Source organism: Globicephala melas, chromosome 15 (assembly GCF_963455315.2).
Source record: "Globicephala melas chromosome 15, mGloMel1.2, whole genome shotgun sequence".
NCBI classification, from domain to species: domain Eukaryota; kingdom Metazoa; phylum Chordata; class Mammalia; order Artiodactyla; family Delphinidae; genus Globicephala; species Globicephala melas.
This window is the reverse complement of record NC_083328.1, coordinates 25430638-25448649: the sequence shown is the minus strand read 5'-3', so window position 1 is coordinate 25448649 and position 18012 is coordinate 25430638. Positions and strand designations below refer to the sequence as shown.

Sequence of the window (18012 nt, the reverse complement as noted above, 5' to 3'; positions counted from 1 at the left end):
AGGATGGGGAGGGTGTAGGCCTGAGGGGAAAGGTAGGAAGAAGCTTTGGTACAAACAGCTCGCTTGTTATCCTTACCTTTCTTCCTACAGGGAAGGGGGAGGTGGGAGGAGAAGAGGATGAGGAGAAAAGGAGGAAGTGTTGGGGGCCAAAGAGAAGTGAGAGTAGATATGAAGGCAACAATTCACAGTGCTGTGCACAGGTAGCAGGATTAGACACCTGCAACTCAGGGGGTGCCAGAGCTCAGAAACTCATCCAAATCTCGGTTCAAATATCCCAGTCCCTTACATTTAGAGTTAAATCTATTTTCACATTGATCAAAGTCATAAATTTTGATCAAAATAAATTTCCAAAGTAAATACTCAGAGATATTTCCTTCAAATAGCTAAAACTATTTTTAAAGGGCAAGCCAAAAAACCTTTACAAAATTAGATAACTAGAGAGACTTGTAACTATGGAATTTGGATTTTAAATTTTTTAATAATTTATGCTGGTACTTTCCAAAAGTCTAGCTCTGCCAAACCTTTAGCACTCTGGAGTTTTTAAAAGATCAAAGGAGACACCCACGGTGTTTTATGACAGGCAAACAGTGCTGCTCTTTAAGAGAAAAGCCAACAGCCTGGACCAAATACCTGAAACCTACCTGTGTTTGGAGGCGGGGGCTTGTTGTGAATCCACTTAACTACTTTGATGCCATTCTGTGCAGTGGCGATGTTCACACCTGGCACGCAGGTGATGAGGTGTTCCAAGGGAACACCCCCTCCTCGGTTTTCCTGCACTACTTCTAGTTCACCAAACTCTGCGGCATAACAATCTGGAAAACTGAAGTTGGGGGAGAAACAGGTTAATTAAAATAATGGAAAAGCAAAGCACTTGCCAAACAGACGCCTGCCTTTATTTTAACACATCCATTAATAAATAATTTCTGTTAAGATGCCCATGATCTGGGTTTCAAAGTTAAATTAAGGTCCTAGAGAGGCAATCACTGTGGCATTTCTCTCTTTGATGCATTCTGATGGTATCAAAAATTCCTGGGCAATTTTCTAGCAGAGGGGGTTAAAAATAAGGCAACAGGGTTGCAAGTTCAACCTCCTCTAACATATCAGTTCGGTGGTTTTAAGGCAACTTGGTTCTGTGTTGGCCCCTCTATTAAGCCTACCACGTGGCCCATGGTGTGGCTGAAAGGACTTCTGAATACTTTTCTCCTACAAACGTTGAAATCTACAACTATTTGAGACCGTGCACTCTCTCACAGTACTTGTGCAGAGCACTTCTAATAATCTTTTCTCTGTGGAGAAGAATCTGCCCTATTCATGCTGATGTTTCTAAAATTCAGCACAAACACAATTTCTTGTTGAAATATCGAGTGAATGGATCCCATTTCAGATACACTTCGACTACAAGTGGTACCTAAAAACGTCAGGCTGAAGCCTGGTACAGTGCGTGCTTGGGGAGAGGTGCAGGCAGGTGGCGGACTTTCTATAAAGAGGAGGACTAAGGTGTCACAATGGCTTTGACACGGTCACCTTAATAAAGGCACGGTGCCCTCGTGTGTCTGCAGAAGACTATGAACCTGGGGCGCGAACGTCTTCAGCGAGAGAATCACAAAAGGAATCTTGTAAGAGTCTGGATCAAATTCATGTTCACTGCCGAAAAGAGAACAAAACAGATGACATTTCTCAGTGGTCTAAGACGTTCCCAAGGTAATTCTAACAGATGCTCCACGACCTTTTACAAAAGGATTACTTCTCAAGGGAAACGGGCAATCTACCTGAAATCCTTATTGGGACAGTGCTGCCTGCAGACAGGCTCGTGATATTCTAACTCTTCAAATATAATTGGGCTGCAGTTTGTTGAGGAGCCGTCATGTGACTGGGAAGACCCCAAGGGGCTCTGGCGGGCCTGACTGCTGGGTAAGAGACACACCAGTCTGCCATTTCCTTGTTCACGGATTGCGACTGTGTCTGTTAGTTTATACAAATCTGACACATTCAACCTGTGTCCAAACCTAAAAGCAAGGAAAGAGAGAGATGCTGACTTAAAGAGAACGTTTTTCTTTGTACAGAAATTCCTGACCTGTTTAGATAAAGCTCTATAACCAAGAATGGTTCCCCTCTCTCTTTGAAAAGTAAAACTGGGATAATTCTACTATAAATTTATTCACCATCAAACCAGTGATGCTCGGCACTCCCTTCCAGTCATCCCTGGCCCATTGCCCATTACAGTGATTATATATATCATTTGGTACCTAGCCTCCGACCCCACAAGTCTCTGTAAATGCCTCACCTAATTTTCTGAGATGGAAAACTATCAGCCATGACCCATTTCACCTTGGCCTCCCCTTCACTTCCAAATCCCTCTGTAATACTTCTCACCATCTCTGCTCCTCTCCCCAGACGAGGTATACCCCTTTTCAGCTAACCCTATGCTTCAGCCCCCGACCTACACTAGACTGGACTCCCCAGTCACCACCCTGACTTGTGTCTTTCATACTTGGAGCTTAAAGGCACAGGATCTGAAGACAGATTTGAGTTCAAATTCTGACTCAACCTATGTGACCTTGGTCAAGTTATATAACCAATCCAGGCCTCAGTTTTCCCATCTGTAAAATGGGGTGACAATCCCTACCTCACAGGGCTGACGTGAGAATTAAATGTGGCATGTATGGAGACAGCTTAGCACAGAGTAAGTGCTCATTAAATGTTAGCTGCTCCAATGGTCTCTTCCCAGTGCCCTGCCTACACGCTCATATCGCCCCATGACCAACACCAGTCTCAAATTCCAGCCCCCACCCCCTACACTGCCCCACTCCACTTATGTCCAGTCTTCTCTGTGCTTTCACTCAGTCTGGAGCTCTCGCGTCTTCCCTATAATGGAAACAGCTGGTCTCTCAGGAGTTGCCTCTGCTGTTTCACCATCCAGTCTGCCATCCCCTTCCCTCCAGGATTGTCTCCACAGGACTCTTCAGAGTTGGCTCTCAAGTCACCAGTGGCCTCCTCCTCCTCCACCCCAAACCTCACACCATGTTCTCAGGCCATCCACACCCTCCTGATAACACTCTGGCCTCTGGGTTCTCACCGGCTTCCTGTCCCTGGTTGCATTCCACCCAGTTCTGCCCTTTCTCTAGTTCTCCCTCTCCTCTAAGTTCATCTGCTCCCAGGTCTTTCAAGATCATCTTTAGGCAAATAACTGCCGTATCTTCAGAGCTGACTTCTTTACTGAGGGACTCCAAATGTGCAGAAGACCACCTGAACTCTCTGCCCAGATATTCCAATAGCCCCCTAAAACTCATATGCCCAAAGCCAAGATCAAAAACTCATTGTAGGGCTTCCCTGGTGGCACAGTGGTTAAGAATCCACCTGCCAATGCAAGGGACATGGGTTCGAGCCCTGGTCCAGGAAGATCCCACATGCCATGGAGCAACTAAGCCCATGCGCCACAACTACTAAGCCTGCGCTCTAGAGTCCACATGCCACAACTACTGAAGCCCGCGCACCTAGAGCCCATGCTCTGCAACAAGGGCAGTCACCTCAATGAGAAGCCCGTGCACCGCAATGAAGAGTAGCCCCGCTCACTGCAACTAGAGAAAGCCCTCGCACAGCAACGATGACCCAACACAGCCAAAATTAAATAAATGAATTAAAAAAAACCGCACTGTAACTCCTAAACAAGCTTTCTTTATTTCTTCCCTATTTCCAGTTTAACCATACAAACTTCCTCCCTGTCACCTAGGGCAGAAAACTCAGAATCAAACTGACCTCTACTTTTTACCTTGCCTGCTACATAAAACTAGTTACTAAGTCCAATTTCACTGACATTTGAAACTTCTGTGGTGTCTAGTTCCCTCTGTTCCGACAGCGTCTACTCAGAGCCGGGACTGGTGCACACACTCCCCCGTGTCTCTCTCCCTTCCCCATTCACTCCAGCTCAAACACCACCACTGCCTGAAGTCTTCCCACCACCACACCTCTCCCCTCCCCTCCTTCCTCCGATACTTCAGTGGCTCCCACTATCCACGGGATAATGGCCAAGCTCCTGGTTCCTTCCACCCTCTGTAACCTCAAGGCCTTTTCTCCTTCCTACTCCTCCTTTGTAATGATAGTTTTCTTTGTTCTATACAATATATGGCGAGTGTCTTTTCCCTTCCAGACATAACAGCCCCAAAGACAAGGGCTGTCTTTCCAGCTCTGCACCCTCCACAGAGCCTTTCGTTCCACTAGTACTTGCTGAGCGTCTACTGAGCACTGGGCATTGAAGACATGGTGCTAGGTCAGACACAGTGCCTGCTGTCCTGGAGCTTACAGTCTAGAAGGTGCTTGAAAATTTTCACACAATGAATAACAAAACTCATCAGCCAAGTGGAAAAGATGAAAGTACAGCTTTGGGGACTGAGGTCTAAATTTGCTAAAAATGAAAGACGTTCTTCAAATGTGTGTTAAAACTGGAATTTCAATCTGAACACCACTGTCTTGGTCTTATTTCCTCTGCTAGTTCCTTAAGAGTTGCTACCAGTTTTATGCATGGAAGTCACCCATCAGTACTGGCTGGATCAATGAAAAAAGTAACCCTTACTTACTTTTTTTCATAAATATCTGTAAATTTAAAAAGAGGCAGACAACAGGCAGGAGCATCCTGAAGAATGGACATCGTTTCTGCACTGCAAGAAAAAAGTTTAGTCCATTAGAGAACAGACGACTTCCTCTCCGTTCCAAGTTGTATTTTAAAAACAGAGTTCATAAAATTGATTACCATCATGTGTATGCAAAATAAACATACCCATTTATATCTCAGTTGATCTTCCAGAAGAACTTAAAGAACGGACTTCAGGAACAAGGCAATTAAACAATATTTAGTCACATATACTGGGATTTTTATCAGACTCAAGCATAGGGCTTTGCACACCTGTTTATCAGAAAGACACTGACTACTCACTGAGACACTTTATTAATTCAGAGCAAAGGGCACAAGAGCTTGACTGTCTCCTGCCACAGCGCAGTTCTAACAGACAGATGGGCGAGGAATCCCCACAGTTGAAGATACACAACTGAATACACTGGTTAAGAGTGACTGGCTTTAAGCCATAGGATTATGGATGATTTTTTTGTCTCCTGCTTCTTTTATGTTTCTGAAATTTTAAAATTATATTTAATGAGTATTATCTTTATTCTAGGAAATTAAAAAATAACTTAAAATGATGGTGAAGTTTGACTTGTGTATGTTATGAAATGATCATCACAGTAAGTGAACGTCCATCATCTCATATAGACACAAAATAAAAGATTATTTTCCTTGTGATGAAAACTCTTAGGATTTACTCTCTTAACAACTTTCATACGTAACACACAGCAGTGTTCATTATATTAATCATGTTGTACATCACTCCCCTAGTGCTTAGTTATCTTATAACTGGAAGTTTGTACCTCTTGACTGCCTTCATCCAATTCCTCCTTCCCCCATACCCCACCTCTAGTAACCACAAATCTGATCTCTTTTTCTATAAGTCTGTTGGCTTGTTTTTTGAAGTATAATTGACCTATAAACAGTATGTTAGTTCCTGGTGCACAAATCATTATACTGTCTGTACACCTTAAACTTATAGGGTGCTGTGTGTCAAAAGCATATTATGAATAAAACCATCACTAGATTCCTAAGATTAGTCTAGTCGTAATGCAGACTTACGGGGCTGGGTGTCTATGTGACGTTAAAGATATATCTGCAAGTTGAGAGCTTACAGCTTTGTAGATCTACGTGTTATAGACAAATCCACCTTCTACTAAGATTGGAAGGTAATACTTCAGACTTTCTAGGCTTATAAACTTTTATTGTAGAGGCCTACTATTTTTAGAACCTGTTCTAGATATGTGGCATATTATTTTACTCCTAAGTGCCTGCCAAGTTTAAGCTGTACTTCATCTTTGATTAATGACTTGAACAAGGGTAAACTATTCTAGCTAGCTTATTTCTAACTTCTACCTTATTTCTAACTCTATCAAGGGAGAAAAAGCATTTATTGCATATGTGATCATCACAAGAGGGTTGGGAATGGGATAAAATCTATTTTTATTATTTCTAAAATTGTTTTTGGGCCAAAATGTTATTTCCTGAAATAAACGGCTTGTTTGTTCTTTACCTCAGTAAAGAGAGTGATTTATTAGCAGCTCCCGTGGCAAGTGAGACCAGGATCTTCTTGCTGCCAATCTTGTATCTGTGGAGGCTATTCACCGCACTGATTGCTTCTTGTAAGTTTTCCATCTGAACAACAGCTTTGAGCTGATAATCTGTGTGGGGGCTGAGCTCAACATTCTTCACCTGCAGCAGTAAAAAGGAAAACAGAATGCGGATCTACCCAGAACCCTGTCCTCTTAAAACTGAAGGTGACTCACTAGGCAACTGGTTTGTGGGCTTCAGTGCTGCCGTGAGGGAACCTGTCTGAACTGTGCACTTCCGCTGACCAGAACCTAAGTGAGCTAGGATGGGTGACCTTCAGGGATGTGACGTCAGCCTAGCCTGCCTTGTGCTCTGGCACACAATGCTCTCCAAGGCAGGCTTAGGGGCCAACACATGTAAGGAGTCTTTTGCGTCTTTTCCAGACCCTGCCAAAACCTGGGGCATAGCCATCTTAAGTTTCAGTAAAAGGTGCATTTTTAGCAAATTGCACCTAAAAACTGAATCAGATACCGTAAGACATTAACAAAAACAGCCAATATCATTTTAGAACCCTATTTCCATATTTTAGCAGCCAGAGCTAACTAAAACCCATCAGTGTTTTATTTCCCGAAGAGCCACTGAAATCCCTGCCCATGACCACAAGTGCTTCTATGCCAGGCTTCTTGCTCTCTTGGGCTGTATCCTAAAAACAGAATACACAGCACCACCATGAGCAGGCCAGAGGAAAAAGGAAGGTGTTCAAACTCGTTGAGTGACACTTACACTCTGCCTGTAGTTACATGTGTTGAGTTACGTGCACTCAACTTGAATGCCAGCAAGGGGTAAAACAAAGGCAAGAACAAGAGTGAAAAGGTTACCTTGCCGTGTCTAGAAAACGCTTCCTGCATGAGCTGCTGCAGCTCCTTCCGGGACAATCTGTAGTCTAGGTTGCTGATCTGGATATCAGCACCATTTGCAAATGGGTCTGGGCAGTCGGCACCAATGCTCGAATTTGCAGCGTTGAAAGCAAGCGGGGATGCTCTGTTTAAGAGGTTTGGAGACATACTCCTGCTTAAAACATACATAGGTTATTTTTAAAAATTGTTATTCTATTTATTCAGCTTATGCCATTTAGATTTTGTTTGAAGCTATATAAAAACAGCTTCCCGCAATACAATTTGATTTTCAATTTTTTTTTATCTTAAACATGCACTGATTTAGACTCATTGTCAAAAATATGACCTGTTGACTACCTTATTAACAGCAAATAAATTACTCAATATCGGGCTTCCCTGGTGGCACAGTGGTTGAGAGTCCGCCTGCCAATGCAGGGGACACGGGTTCATGCCCCGGTCTGGGAAGATCCCACATGCCACGGAGCGGCTAGGCCCGTGAGCCATGGCCGCTGAGCCTGCGCGTCTGGAGCCTGTGCTCCGCAACGGGAGAGGCCACAGCAGTGAGAGGCCCCCGTACCACAAAAAAAACAATACTCAATATCCTTTTATTGGATTATTTAAAGCTAACGGCAGAAATTACAGGCAGGCCTAATGAATTAGTTTTCCACTTTGTGCATTTATTCTTAGGACACTGAGCATTTCTTCTTAGGAAATTAGCTTGCAATATCCATGTAAATCATTTATCTCCCCCTGGCTCTGAAAAAGCCGTGTGTGTGTGTGTGTGTGTGTGTGTGTGTGTGTGTGTGTGTGTGTGTGTGTGTGTGTGTGTGTGTGTGTGTGTGTGTGTGTGTGTGCGTGTGTGTGTGTGTGTGTGTGTGTGTGTGTGTGTGTTTGGCTGTGCCATGTGGCTTACGAGATGTTAGTTCCCCGACCACGGATCAAACCCGGCTCCTCGGCAATGAAGGCATGGAGTCCTAAGCACTGGACCGCCAGGGAATTCCCAATATATTTTTAAAATATAAAGACATTTTATTTGATTTATTTTTTGGCCGTGCCACACAGCATGTGGGATCTTAGTTACCTGACCAGGGACTGAACCCACGCCCCCTGCAGTGGAAGCGCAAATCTTAACCACCTGACCACCAGGGAAATCCCAAGCCAGATATTCTTGCTCATATATTGCGGCCCTTCTCCACGTAAGGAAGTCTTTTACGTGAGTTTGTACATGTCATTTGACAGGTCCAAAGTCATGTTCTATAGTGAGTCTTCACCAACTCAGAAGAACAAATACAATGCTAGAAGGAGCTCATGGGATGCATGAGCTCCTTCTGTTTTCCAAGGTTCCAGAATTACTTGGAGTGAGTTTAGAAAGCTTAAATAAGGTCGGTGTTAAGGTTGTTTACAGAGACCCTCGTTCCTCAAACAGCTTCCTGTAATTACCCCACGAATAAGAATAACCAATGCGTGTCCGTTTGGGCCTCTTCCTCAGCATGAGGCCCATGATGAAGCCATGAGGACATGGTAAGAACATAATGTGCCTCCCATCATTGCCCAAGGACTCCAGGACAGGTTTCTCTCTCTGACCTCTGCTTACCAAGACTCCCACGTGGAGGAGGGAGAAACAGCAAGAATCACTGCCCCCAAATGTTAGCTATCGTTACCAGTGGAAAAGGGGACTGGTGGAGGAGGGGTGGAAGATTTCTCTTTTAAATATGCACTTGTGTATTGCTTGAATTCTGTTAAACAAACTATTTCATAACCCCTTCTACTGCACACAACCACTCCTTGGATCAAGAACCACTCACCGAGAAGACCAAGACTGAGGCGTGAGCAGAGGACCCACTTGCCTGGATGCGATCAACTTGCTAAAAGCAGACGGGTAACTCACTTGGAACAGAGTCTCCTCTTTATCTTTTTTATCTACAGGAGAACTGGTAACACTGCGGGTGCAGAGGTTCTCTTTTCTAGTGGAGGGAAACATTGCAGGGAAGAGGTCACTTATTTTCCTTCACATCATGACAAGCAGCTACAAGGGAGAATAACGGAACCTACTTTGGATTGGTTTTGTAAACAGATTCTGCCACCCCCGACGTTTTAGGTGTGGGCGCTGCAGCACTTGAATTTCTGTGAGGCGGTGCCACCGGCCTCAGGTGGCCTTGCTGGGGCTCACTGCTTCGAGTGCCAGTCTTCGACTCCATGCGGCATAGCTCCTTAAAACAGACAGAGCAAGGGAGTTTAACAGTTAAGCCCCCAGGATGTGTCAGACCTTGCACAGAAAACACTTGACTTTGAGTATCCTCGGAGCAAGTGAGCATATAAAACAGAGACCAAGAAAGCAAACCTACCATAAACTTCAGAAAGCAAGAGGTATCACAATTACCTGTAAACTTTTAACATTGGTATTTTTGGTAGCAGATCCAGAATTTGCCTGCGACCCTTTTCCAGGTGCGGCTTTGGCACTGGAAGATGGTTCACTTGTATCTTTGATGAGGCACAATTTTGGATTCTTAAGTTTTTTGGGAGACTTCGCTTTATCAGCAGTTGCGTTTGAACTCTTTGTTTCACAGAGTTCTCCACTTTTTGGAGTAAATGACACGATGATCCTATTACCAAAGACATCTTCATTTTCCATTCGCTTCAGAGCCCGTTCTGCACTATCTCGGTTTATGAAGCGGAGGATTGCGCTGCAGCCTGTGATATTTAGCACTTTCCCGCCACAATTATCGGACAGGCGTCTGAGCCTGTTGCTGATGCTCTTGCCATCTTTATTTGCTGGTAGGTTATAAACATAGAGTAGAGTCTGGCACTGTTGATACAGAGGAAAAGTGTTACAGTGGGTTGACTCGAGGGCACACATTCAATTACAAACAAGAAGAACAATGAGTGATCTCCAAACTTTAGCTAGCGACCTTGAAGGGGAGATAACAGAGATTTCCACGGGAGAGGGTAAACTTACTTAGACTGAAAAACATGGAAAAAGAGAAATGTATCTAAAATTATCACTCTGGTGAATGAGAAAAAAATATGTGGCAAGATTGAATGTACTGAATAATCGGTCTTTTTTTTTTTTTTGTAAATCATAAGGAATAAGGATCTCTACAGTGGGCAATCTCTCACCTAAAATACTACAATCGACTTAAAGCCCTTCCGGATTAAAAAAGTGAGTGCCAAACACAAGCGAAATAGAGGAAATGTAGCTATAGCCAAAAGACTTAAAAACATAATGAAGAACAACAAAAGTGAATCAGCAGAGCAGCTCCAAAGCCTGAAGTAGGGCCTGTGTATGTTACTTCTTGGGCCAGACTCTGGTATCCCCAACTGCAGATTATCCTTAGCATGTGTTTAATCTCTGGCCAGGCTCTGATCTTGTTGGGTATCAAGCAATGCAGTGGGGCCAACAATGCAAATGCCTGAATCTGGGGGCGGGGCGGGGGGGCAGTCTCCGTTCTGCTGCCATCACGCTGTGGGACCTCCAGCGGCTTGCTTACTTTTTCTAAGTGCTGACTTCCTCCTCTCTAAAATGAGGAGGTTGGGTGAGATCAATCCTAAAGTGCTTCTGTAATCCTAAAGTTATTAAAATACGTTAAAACTGCATTTCATGAATGGGATTGCCCACCCTTCTGGACCATCCACACTATAGCTCCTCTCTGTTATTACTGTTTAAAAGTTGCACATATAGTCTCCAGACAGCTTAAACACAAGCTCAGTGTTGCAGTAAACATTCTTATCCTAAACAAGACTATGAGAAATGCTCAGCCTGCTGGAAACATGTGCACTTTCTCCTGTCAAGTGGCTTACCAGGCTACAGGTGTAGCGACCACTACTCCTCATTGTGCCCATGCATGCCAGGGACCACAACCATAGAAAACAGGCTCAGAGGCCTGCTGGAGCTTCAGGATTAAGTGCCACAACTGTACTATCACTGCTTATTTGACTCCAACCACACCAGTATGTGCAAACCATCATCATATTCTTTACCCTTAAAACCTGGAAGCAAAAAGAGTAATAACTCTCATTCCATTACTTCCATCCCCCTGGCACAAAACATTGCTAGCTTTGTAGACACTGGCAAGTGGCTGTCAGTAAGGTAAATCTGAAAGTCAGTTCCCTATGACATTGTGAAAATAATAAAAGCAAAATGCATATATATCAATTCTCTGAATATCTGTAAGAGAAGAAAGTTTCTAGGCCTGTTTCAAAATCTGGCCAGCCTACTACAAAGAACAGCCTCACCTGGGCTTGGAGACCCCTTATGAAGGGCTGTCTTGAGCCTCAGTAATCTCAACTAGAATATGGCAGAAAGAACACAAACCCACTTACTGGCATTTTTACTGGTAACCTGGGGGGCAGGTCGGAAATGAATTCTTCAAATCTGATCAGCTCATTAGCATGATGCAGCAGTGCTTCTGAGGCCTGGTTTTTATGGACCAAAATTATGTGGAAACCATGCCTGTGTCTCAGGTCACTAAGTTCCAATGCGAAATTGACATCAGCTGAAAGACAAGGTACAGCTCAACCCCCATCCCCAAACATTAGAAACACCTGACAGAGAGAGGTAACTCTAATGACATCTACTGAGAAGGAAGGAATGGCAGGATTATATTCTAAGTTGCCACCCCCACCCCTTTCTAGAACAGGAACGCATTTCATATCAGAAGGATTAACACGGTAAGACAATTTTACATATACTTATACTGAACCCCAAGACACGTTACTTCCAGTAGTAAAAAGGAGCAAATGTTAATACTCTGAGGAGCCCCAACTTCATCTTAGATTTTTAAAATTAGCAATAAGGGGACCCCAGGATTAAAAAAATTACATTTTCTTTAATAAACTTGGCCCTGCAAGAATCCTTAATCAAGTTCCAAGGAGAAAAATACAGAAATCCACGTAGACCCATTTTTTTTCTAAACAGTTTTCAAAGATAAACATAAAATGTCCTATGTATTTCAGCGTCTCTGGGGGCACATTTTACTTTAACATATTTTGGTTTCTATGATAATTCACACACAGTGAGTTTAGCTGAAATTAGCAGATGTTTCTACACTTACTTGACACAAGAACCACAGTGGCAGGAGCAGTGTGAGTATTTGCAAACCTTCGGAGGCTCTGGCGGAGCTTGTCGTCAGCAGCGTTCTTTGCAGTAGCATTGATGTGGGCAACGGTTACCTGCATTAATTTATAATAAGGACAAATGAGAAAGAGCTGAGGTTAGAAAATCACTACACATTCTGCCTGCCTCTTAATAGACAGTTCTTGAGGAAACTTTTATTATTACTGCCACTTAGGAACGGAAAAAAATTACAGTCAAATCTCAATAATTTCAACTTCAGTTCTCCAGACGAATTAACTGGATCATTATCCCTAGTTTCATCTGTAATCTTCTGCTTTTCTGCTTCATCCATCCCCCTTTCAGAAAATAAAGAAAAGAAAGTGAAATGTGAAGTAAACTAGCTCTCTCTAGTATCTTTTGGCAACAGTTTTGTGGGTGGCAGAGGTATGATATATAATTAAGGTACAATTTGGGGCTGTATTTGATGTCATTTCTATTCGTCGTCTATGGCTTCCACCATCAGGTGGTGGAAGAAGAGAGGCATCTGCCCCTAAGGGAGCTAAAATGTGTTTATTCCTGTTAAAACTATCAGGCTCATATTAAAGTCTCCAAAGGAAGGAAAGGTTTGAGAGGTGCCTCAACTACATACAATACAAAATAGGATTTATTAGTTTTTACAAGGAACAGAACTATATAATTTTAGGCAGGAATATGGCATATCAATGGAATTACTTGTCTGAAAGTCAAAAGAACTTGATTCTGGTTCCAGCTGAAGAGAACAGACTTTGGGGTCAGACAATCTGGATTTAAATCTAAGCTCATCCACTTACGGCCATATGATCTTAAAAAAGTTGCTTCACCTCTTGGGCCCTTTCATTTGTAAATTCCAAATAATAAATCCTATGAGCCTTGTTCACAAAGCAGTTATGAAAATCTAAGGAAATGATACATATGTAACCACTATACTAGGAAAGCACTAGTCACATATAAGCAGCCTTGCTGAAAGATCAGACATGATTAAATGATTTCTAGTACCTAATTAAGAAATAATCTTTTGCTATTTTCCTTTATTTACAAACTTAGCACAAATGCATATTATTAAACAAATTTTCAATTAGAATTCTTAAAAAAAATCACACATGCTTATTCTTCTACCAAAATAGATAAAAATTCTTTTTTTTTTTACCTGGCAATTATTCAGTTCTTGAATAACTTCTTTGTTTTCTTTACTGATGTCACACACACAAATGAATTCTGCTTCTCTGTGGCCTTTAAAAAACTTCTCACGAATTCTTTGTACAACTGCAGTAGCTGAGCGGCCAGAGGGGACTGAGCAATTTTCAATATCCCAAAAAACTCCAATGGGGGGTAAGTTTTCTAGCACCTGTCCGGCTAGCGCAACTTCTGGTGACCCTTAAGAAATGTTAACATTTTCAATTACAATGGTAAAAAAGAGGTAAGATATTCAAATAAAAATAACAGGTAGCTACCTCTCATTCTTAGGGGCAGGAAAATGAAATTATTGACTGATGTTAAATTTAAGGATACCAACCTCAATGGCTGGTCTAATAAGACAAACAACCCCAAGTTGCCATAGTATCTCTAAGTGATTATTCCCATTTTTCAGGAGAGAACAAATCTAAAGATCAAGTCACTTTAAGCCCACAATAAATCCATGACAAAGCATGAGGCGTTCTCACACTGACCAGTTATGCTCCTCTGAACACTAACACATAGGTGAATGGACACAGCAGCTCTGAGACCTGACCTTCATGCTCCACCCGCACTTGTCTACCAACTCAGTGTGGGAGAACAATGAAGAGGAGACAGACCATGAAGTTGTTATCACCCTTGATTTGATTTTATTTTTAAAGCACATTTGTTTGTTTGTTTGTTTCTGGTTGCGTCGCAGGGCTTGCTGGATCTTAGTTCCCTACCCAGGGATCCAACCCGTGCCCACTGCAGTAGAAGCTCAGAGTCCTAACCACTGGACCGCCAGGGAATTCCCTTGTCCTTGATTTTAAATGATTTTTAACACTGCATTCGTATCTGATTCAAGTTTTTAAAAAATGTTTTTTAAAGATAAAATATATCAATTACTTTTTGGGGAAATGATCTTAGGTTTTCAAATACTGTTTTTTATCAGCCATTGCTAAATCTTTCTAAATACTAAGTACGTCTAGGGAGCATACAACCAACAAGTGTGATTATGAACCTAAGTTGACACCAAGTCCCTTCCAGCACTTATTTCTCCTAATATACTCCTTATTTTTCTATACACAGCTTCTGGTCTCAAATAGCATCAGCCCAACATTAATGGCAACTGACCTATTGGTCTATAAGGATAAAAAGATCTTTACCAAGAGATGGAAATGGAGACTCATACACAGTAGCTTTAGAACCACAGGAATCTTTTTAAAGGTGATTAAATGCAGTGTTAGTATCAGGTATTGAAAACTAATATGCACATTTTACACCATACTGTCATTTACCAAATTTCGAAGCAGCTTTGCCTAGACTGGTCGCCAATAACAACGTGGTCTCCTTCCCTGTTCCTTTGGTTCCACAGCCATTACACAGAGGAATAGTAACAGGTGCAGTTTGAGTATTTGGAGGTGGTATATTTGGCCAGACTTTAGCAGCATCAATTATACTATTTCTTGCCGGCTGTTTTAAAATTTTTTTAAAAAGAGGAGGAGGTTTCAGATACATTATTTCAGAACCTAGAGTTACACATAACAACTGAAAACACATTCTAAGTGTTTCTCCTTTCCACCTGCTAACCTCTGATAAAACGTATTTTCAAATCACCTTTCCCAGAACTATCAGCTACCAATGCATAAACTCACTTCCAAAGTGACTTGAAATGATCAGGGAAGATATTCACATGATCAGACCTTTACATTCTGGGCCATGTGCCTGCTACGGTGGAGACCCTCAGACACACTTTACATAAAAGGAAGTAACGTCTTTACCTGAACACTGGGTGTGACTGAGACCAAGTTTCAAGTTCCCCAAATTATTACAAAGGGACAACATGCAGTTTTACAAGAATGGGTCCATGTATCAAGTGAGTGTTAGCTATAAGAAATCACAATTGTGCTCTAGCCTTTAAAGACTGAACAGAACACGAGGCTTTGCCAAGCTAGGTTCACATGTAAGAAGTAGATTTATTACAGGAGACTCTAAGAGCATAAACTAAATAATTACTCTGTACTTTTTTGAATGGTCCCTCCCATTTTACCCTTTGCTTTCTTTCAGGACCAGAAGGAGTTATGCTGATGGGGAGAAAGCCACATCACGAAAGAGTCTTTGACCCCACTCACAAGAAAGATATTTTTCAAGATATATCCATTAGTATTTTTAAAAAGTCATTCCTCAAACCTTAGCTGCACCCAACATAACAAATAAAAAGATACAAACCTTGTTGAGGCAGTCTTCGCAGTAAAGTGAGCCCTTTAAACAAACCGGAGGTACCACATTTAGGTGCAAAGAGTTGGTGCATAAGTGAGGCGTTAGCTCCGACTGTGAAATGTGCTCTTCCAAGTGCCCAGGAGCCCCACTTGTGAAATCAGAACAGGGGAAATAGCCAGCGGAGGAGGTGCAGCCCTGGAGAGCTGGAAACTGATGCAGCTTGTGCACATTACCATGACATGACTGGAAATGGAGCTTTCCACAACAGGGCAGGTGTTTGCAGGGAGAGAGATTACTTTCTAGACACATGCTGGGAAAGTCACTTGCAACGCTGGCCAAACTGTTCCTAGCTGAGGCACTCTGGAGTGAAGATGCAGACTGGAAAGCAAACCCTGACCCCACCTGACACGTGACTGTCCTGGTGCTTTGCGAGTCTAACAGTGCGCCTGGGGGAATCAAGCTACCAGTCCCACCGCCACCGCCACCACCAAAACGCATTGGCGAAGTGGAGGGGTCATTAGGGCAATGGGCACAGCAGCTTACTTTGGGGACAGTTGAAAGCTGTATTTTAGGTTGCTGAAGAGAATGGATATCTGGAAGTGGGACTGCTGGAAAAAGTTTAGAGCCAGCATGAAGGGGAGATGGTACATCCTTTAATTCCACAGCAGCTTTCTTGTTCTCCATGTAATCTTTCTGAGAAAAGAAAACCAGAACACAAATTAATTTTATGAGGCTAGTGACTTGGGGATACTCACATCTGATTGCATTAAAAAATGGAAACAGTGTTCAAACCTATCTACATCACTCCGTCATAACCACACAAAATCACAACCACAAAAATGGAATGGCAGCTAAAACCAGGAGCATTCTTCAGCAGGAGGTGAACATTGAAACAGACAACTAAAATTACAACTGTGTCCTTCCTGAATTTTAAGAGACTTGGGGAGGGGGTCTGTTTACATATTCAACAAGCCTGATTAACCAACCATGTCTCAGTGTCTTCCCTTTGATAACTTCCCCTTGCCTCTCAGTGTCTTCTGAAGACAAAATAGGTGGTATGAAAAACAACACAGTCATAACAGTATTCACTAAAGACGGCTTACAAGCAAAGCGCCTTGAGGAAAATACTTAATAGTTTGTGCAGTCAGAGCTAGGTGGTTTTAGTAAGGTCCTCCAGGGGAGAAGGTATCAAGCACTATGGATGAGATCAGCCATCTGCCCAAGTGGCCCATCCATGAATAGGTCTTAAACGTGTTGCTGATGACATTTAGCAAACCCTGGGGTATCATGACCTAAAGCCATAATGCCAACAATTATTTTGTAACCAGTGGAAAGAATTAGAGTAATTAGAAAACTATCTGGGGAAAAGATAAAAGAGAAATAGTTTGTCATATGCCTGTAACATAGACACATGAGGCTGGTATGCTTATAAAGGTTATAGCATTGCATTGGTGTCAGAGACCTGGGTTTGAATGTGATACTAAATAGTTTTATGACCTTGGGTAAGTGACTTAACCTAACCTCTTTATGCTTCAATTTTACCATCCTTCAACTGGGAACAACAGAATGTACCTACTACATTTGTTAGAAGGATAAAATGAAATAGTAAACATAAAGCACTCAGCAGAGTACCTGGCCACTGAAAGGGGATTCGACAAATCAACAACATTTATTGGCTGAATGCAGGCACTATTAAGATGAAGGGGATGCCCTGATATAGTGATTGAGACATGCTCATCCCTTAGAGCATAGAAAGGTCCATCTGACTGCTATGATTTCACTCCTTCTGCTATGGGAGGGTATACTAATATGGGAGAAACTTGGATTTTCAGTTACTTTTCCTAAAAGGGAGGTAATAGCAATGGTCTCACCAGCCAACAAGCAGTGTGTTCTGCCCTCTTGGTAATTACAATTCAGGCTGGAAATTAACTCACTGGCATTATGATTTATATAGATCTGGCTCTTATGGGCAGGGTTACTGTGAGGTGGTCTTCCTGAACGTACTCAATTCTGGGTACCACTGACAAAATCGAGATTCTGGATCTGTAAAGGTGACAGTGCAATTCCGTGTCCTGTGACTCTGTTAGGGCTAGATCTGCCACCCCAGGACCCTGCTTGAGCTGCCAGCCCTCAGTGCAAACTGTCCCTGAGGTAAAATACTTCTGAAATAACTCCAATTACTGATGCCATGCGACAAAGGTAACTATATAATGAAAAACTGGAGAAGACAGGGAATAGATTTTTTTAAAAAGTCATTATCAATACTCTTATATAAATTCATAGTGAAGTCTCATTTAAATCCCAAGTACAATAGCAAAAAAAAAAGTGATAACGATGAAGGAAATAAAATCAGAAAACGTCAAAATCACTACGAAAAGACAAAAGAAAAAGTTCTAGACATATTTAAATATTCAAGAGAAATCTTGAACAGAAAAAGACTATCAACAAATCCTATCAATCTTTCCTTGATTTTAAGACACAAAACTCAGAAGGCTACCATAAAA

General features: G+C 42.3%; 2 protein-coding genes and 1 long non-coding RNA gene across 5 annotated transcripts in view; 2 read left to right on the top strand and 1 right to left on the bottom strand.

The window, feature by feature from the left end:
- Positions 1–7741, top strand: part of BMERB1 (bMERB domain containing 1) — a 192539-nt gene extending 184798 nt beyond the window's left edge. The window contains exon 11 of the mRNA XM_060284427.1: positions 4148–7741. Coding sequence (XP_060140410.1) covers positions 4148–4153 — 6 coding nt within the window. The 3' untranslated portion in view covers positions 4154–7741. The remainder of the gene's footprint in view (positions 1–4147) is intronic.
- Positions 1–18012, bottom strand: part of MARF1 (meiosis regulator and mRNA stability factor 1) — a 40461-nt gene that overhangs the window by 18115 nt on the left and 4334 nt on the right. For 2 of the 3 annotated variants that reach the window (XM_030884039.3, XM_060284421.1), the window contains exons 3-16: positions 15518–16201; positions 14587–14761; positions 13281–13507; positions 12093–12210; positions 11362–11534; positions 9422–9847; positions 9094–9251; positions 8847–9005; positions 7024–7216; positions 6129–6307; positions 4575–4655; positions 1770–2006; positions 1525–1644; positions 642–820 (exon numbers count right to left, since the gene is read on the bottom strand). In XM_030884039.3, the coding sequence (XP_030739899.2) occupies positions 642–820; positions 1525–1644; positions 1770–2006; positions 4575–4655; positions 6129–6307; positions 7024–7216; positions 8847–9005; positions 9094–9251; positions 9422–9847; positions 11362–11534; positions 12093–12210; positions 13281–13507; positions 14587–14761; positions 15518–16201 (3109 nt within the window). The remainder of the gene's footprint in view (positions 1–641; positions 821–1524; positions 1645–1769; positions 2007–4574; positions 4656–6128; positions 6308–7023; positions 7217–8846; positions 9006–9093; positions 9252–9421; positions 9848–11361; positions 11535–12092; positions 12211–13280; positions 13508–14586; positions 14762–15517; positions 16202–18012) is intronic. The other variant, XM_030884040.3, reaches the window with a different exon arrangement.
- LOC115867683 (uncharacterized) lies at positions 7936–16476 on the top strand. Its single transcript, XR_004045225.2, has 3 exons — positions 7936–8920; positions 10126–10201; positions 15356–16476. It is a non-coding gene; the product is annotated as an uncharacterized lncRNA (long non-coding RNA).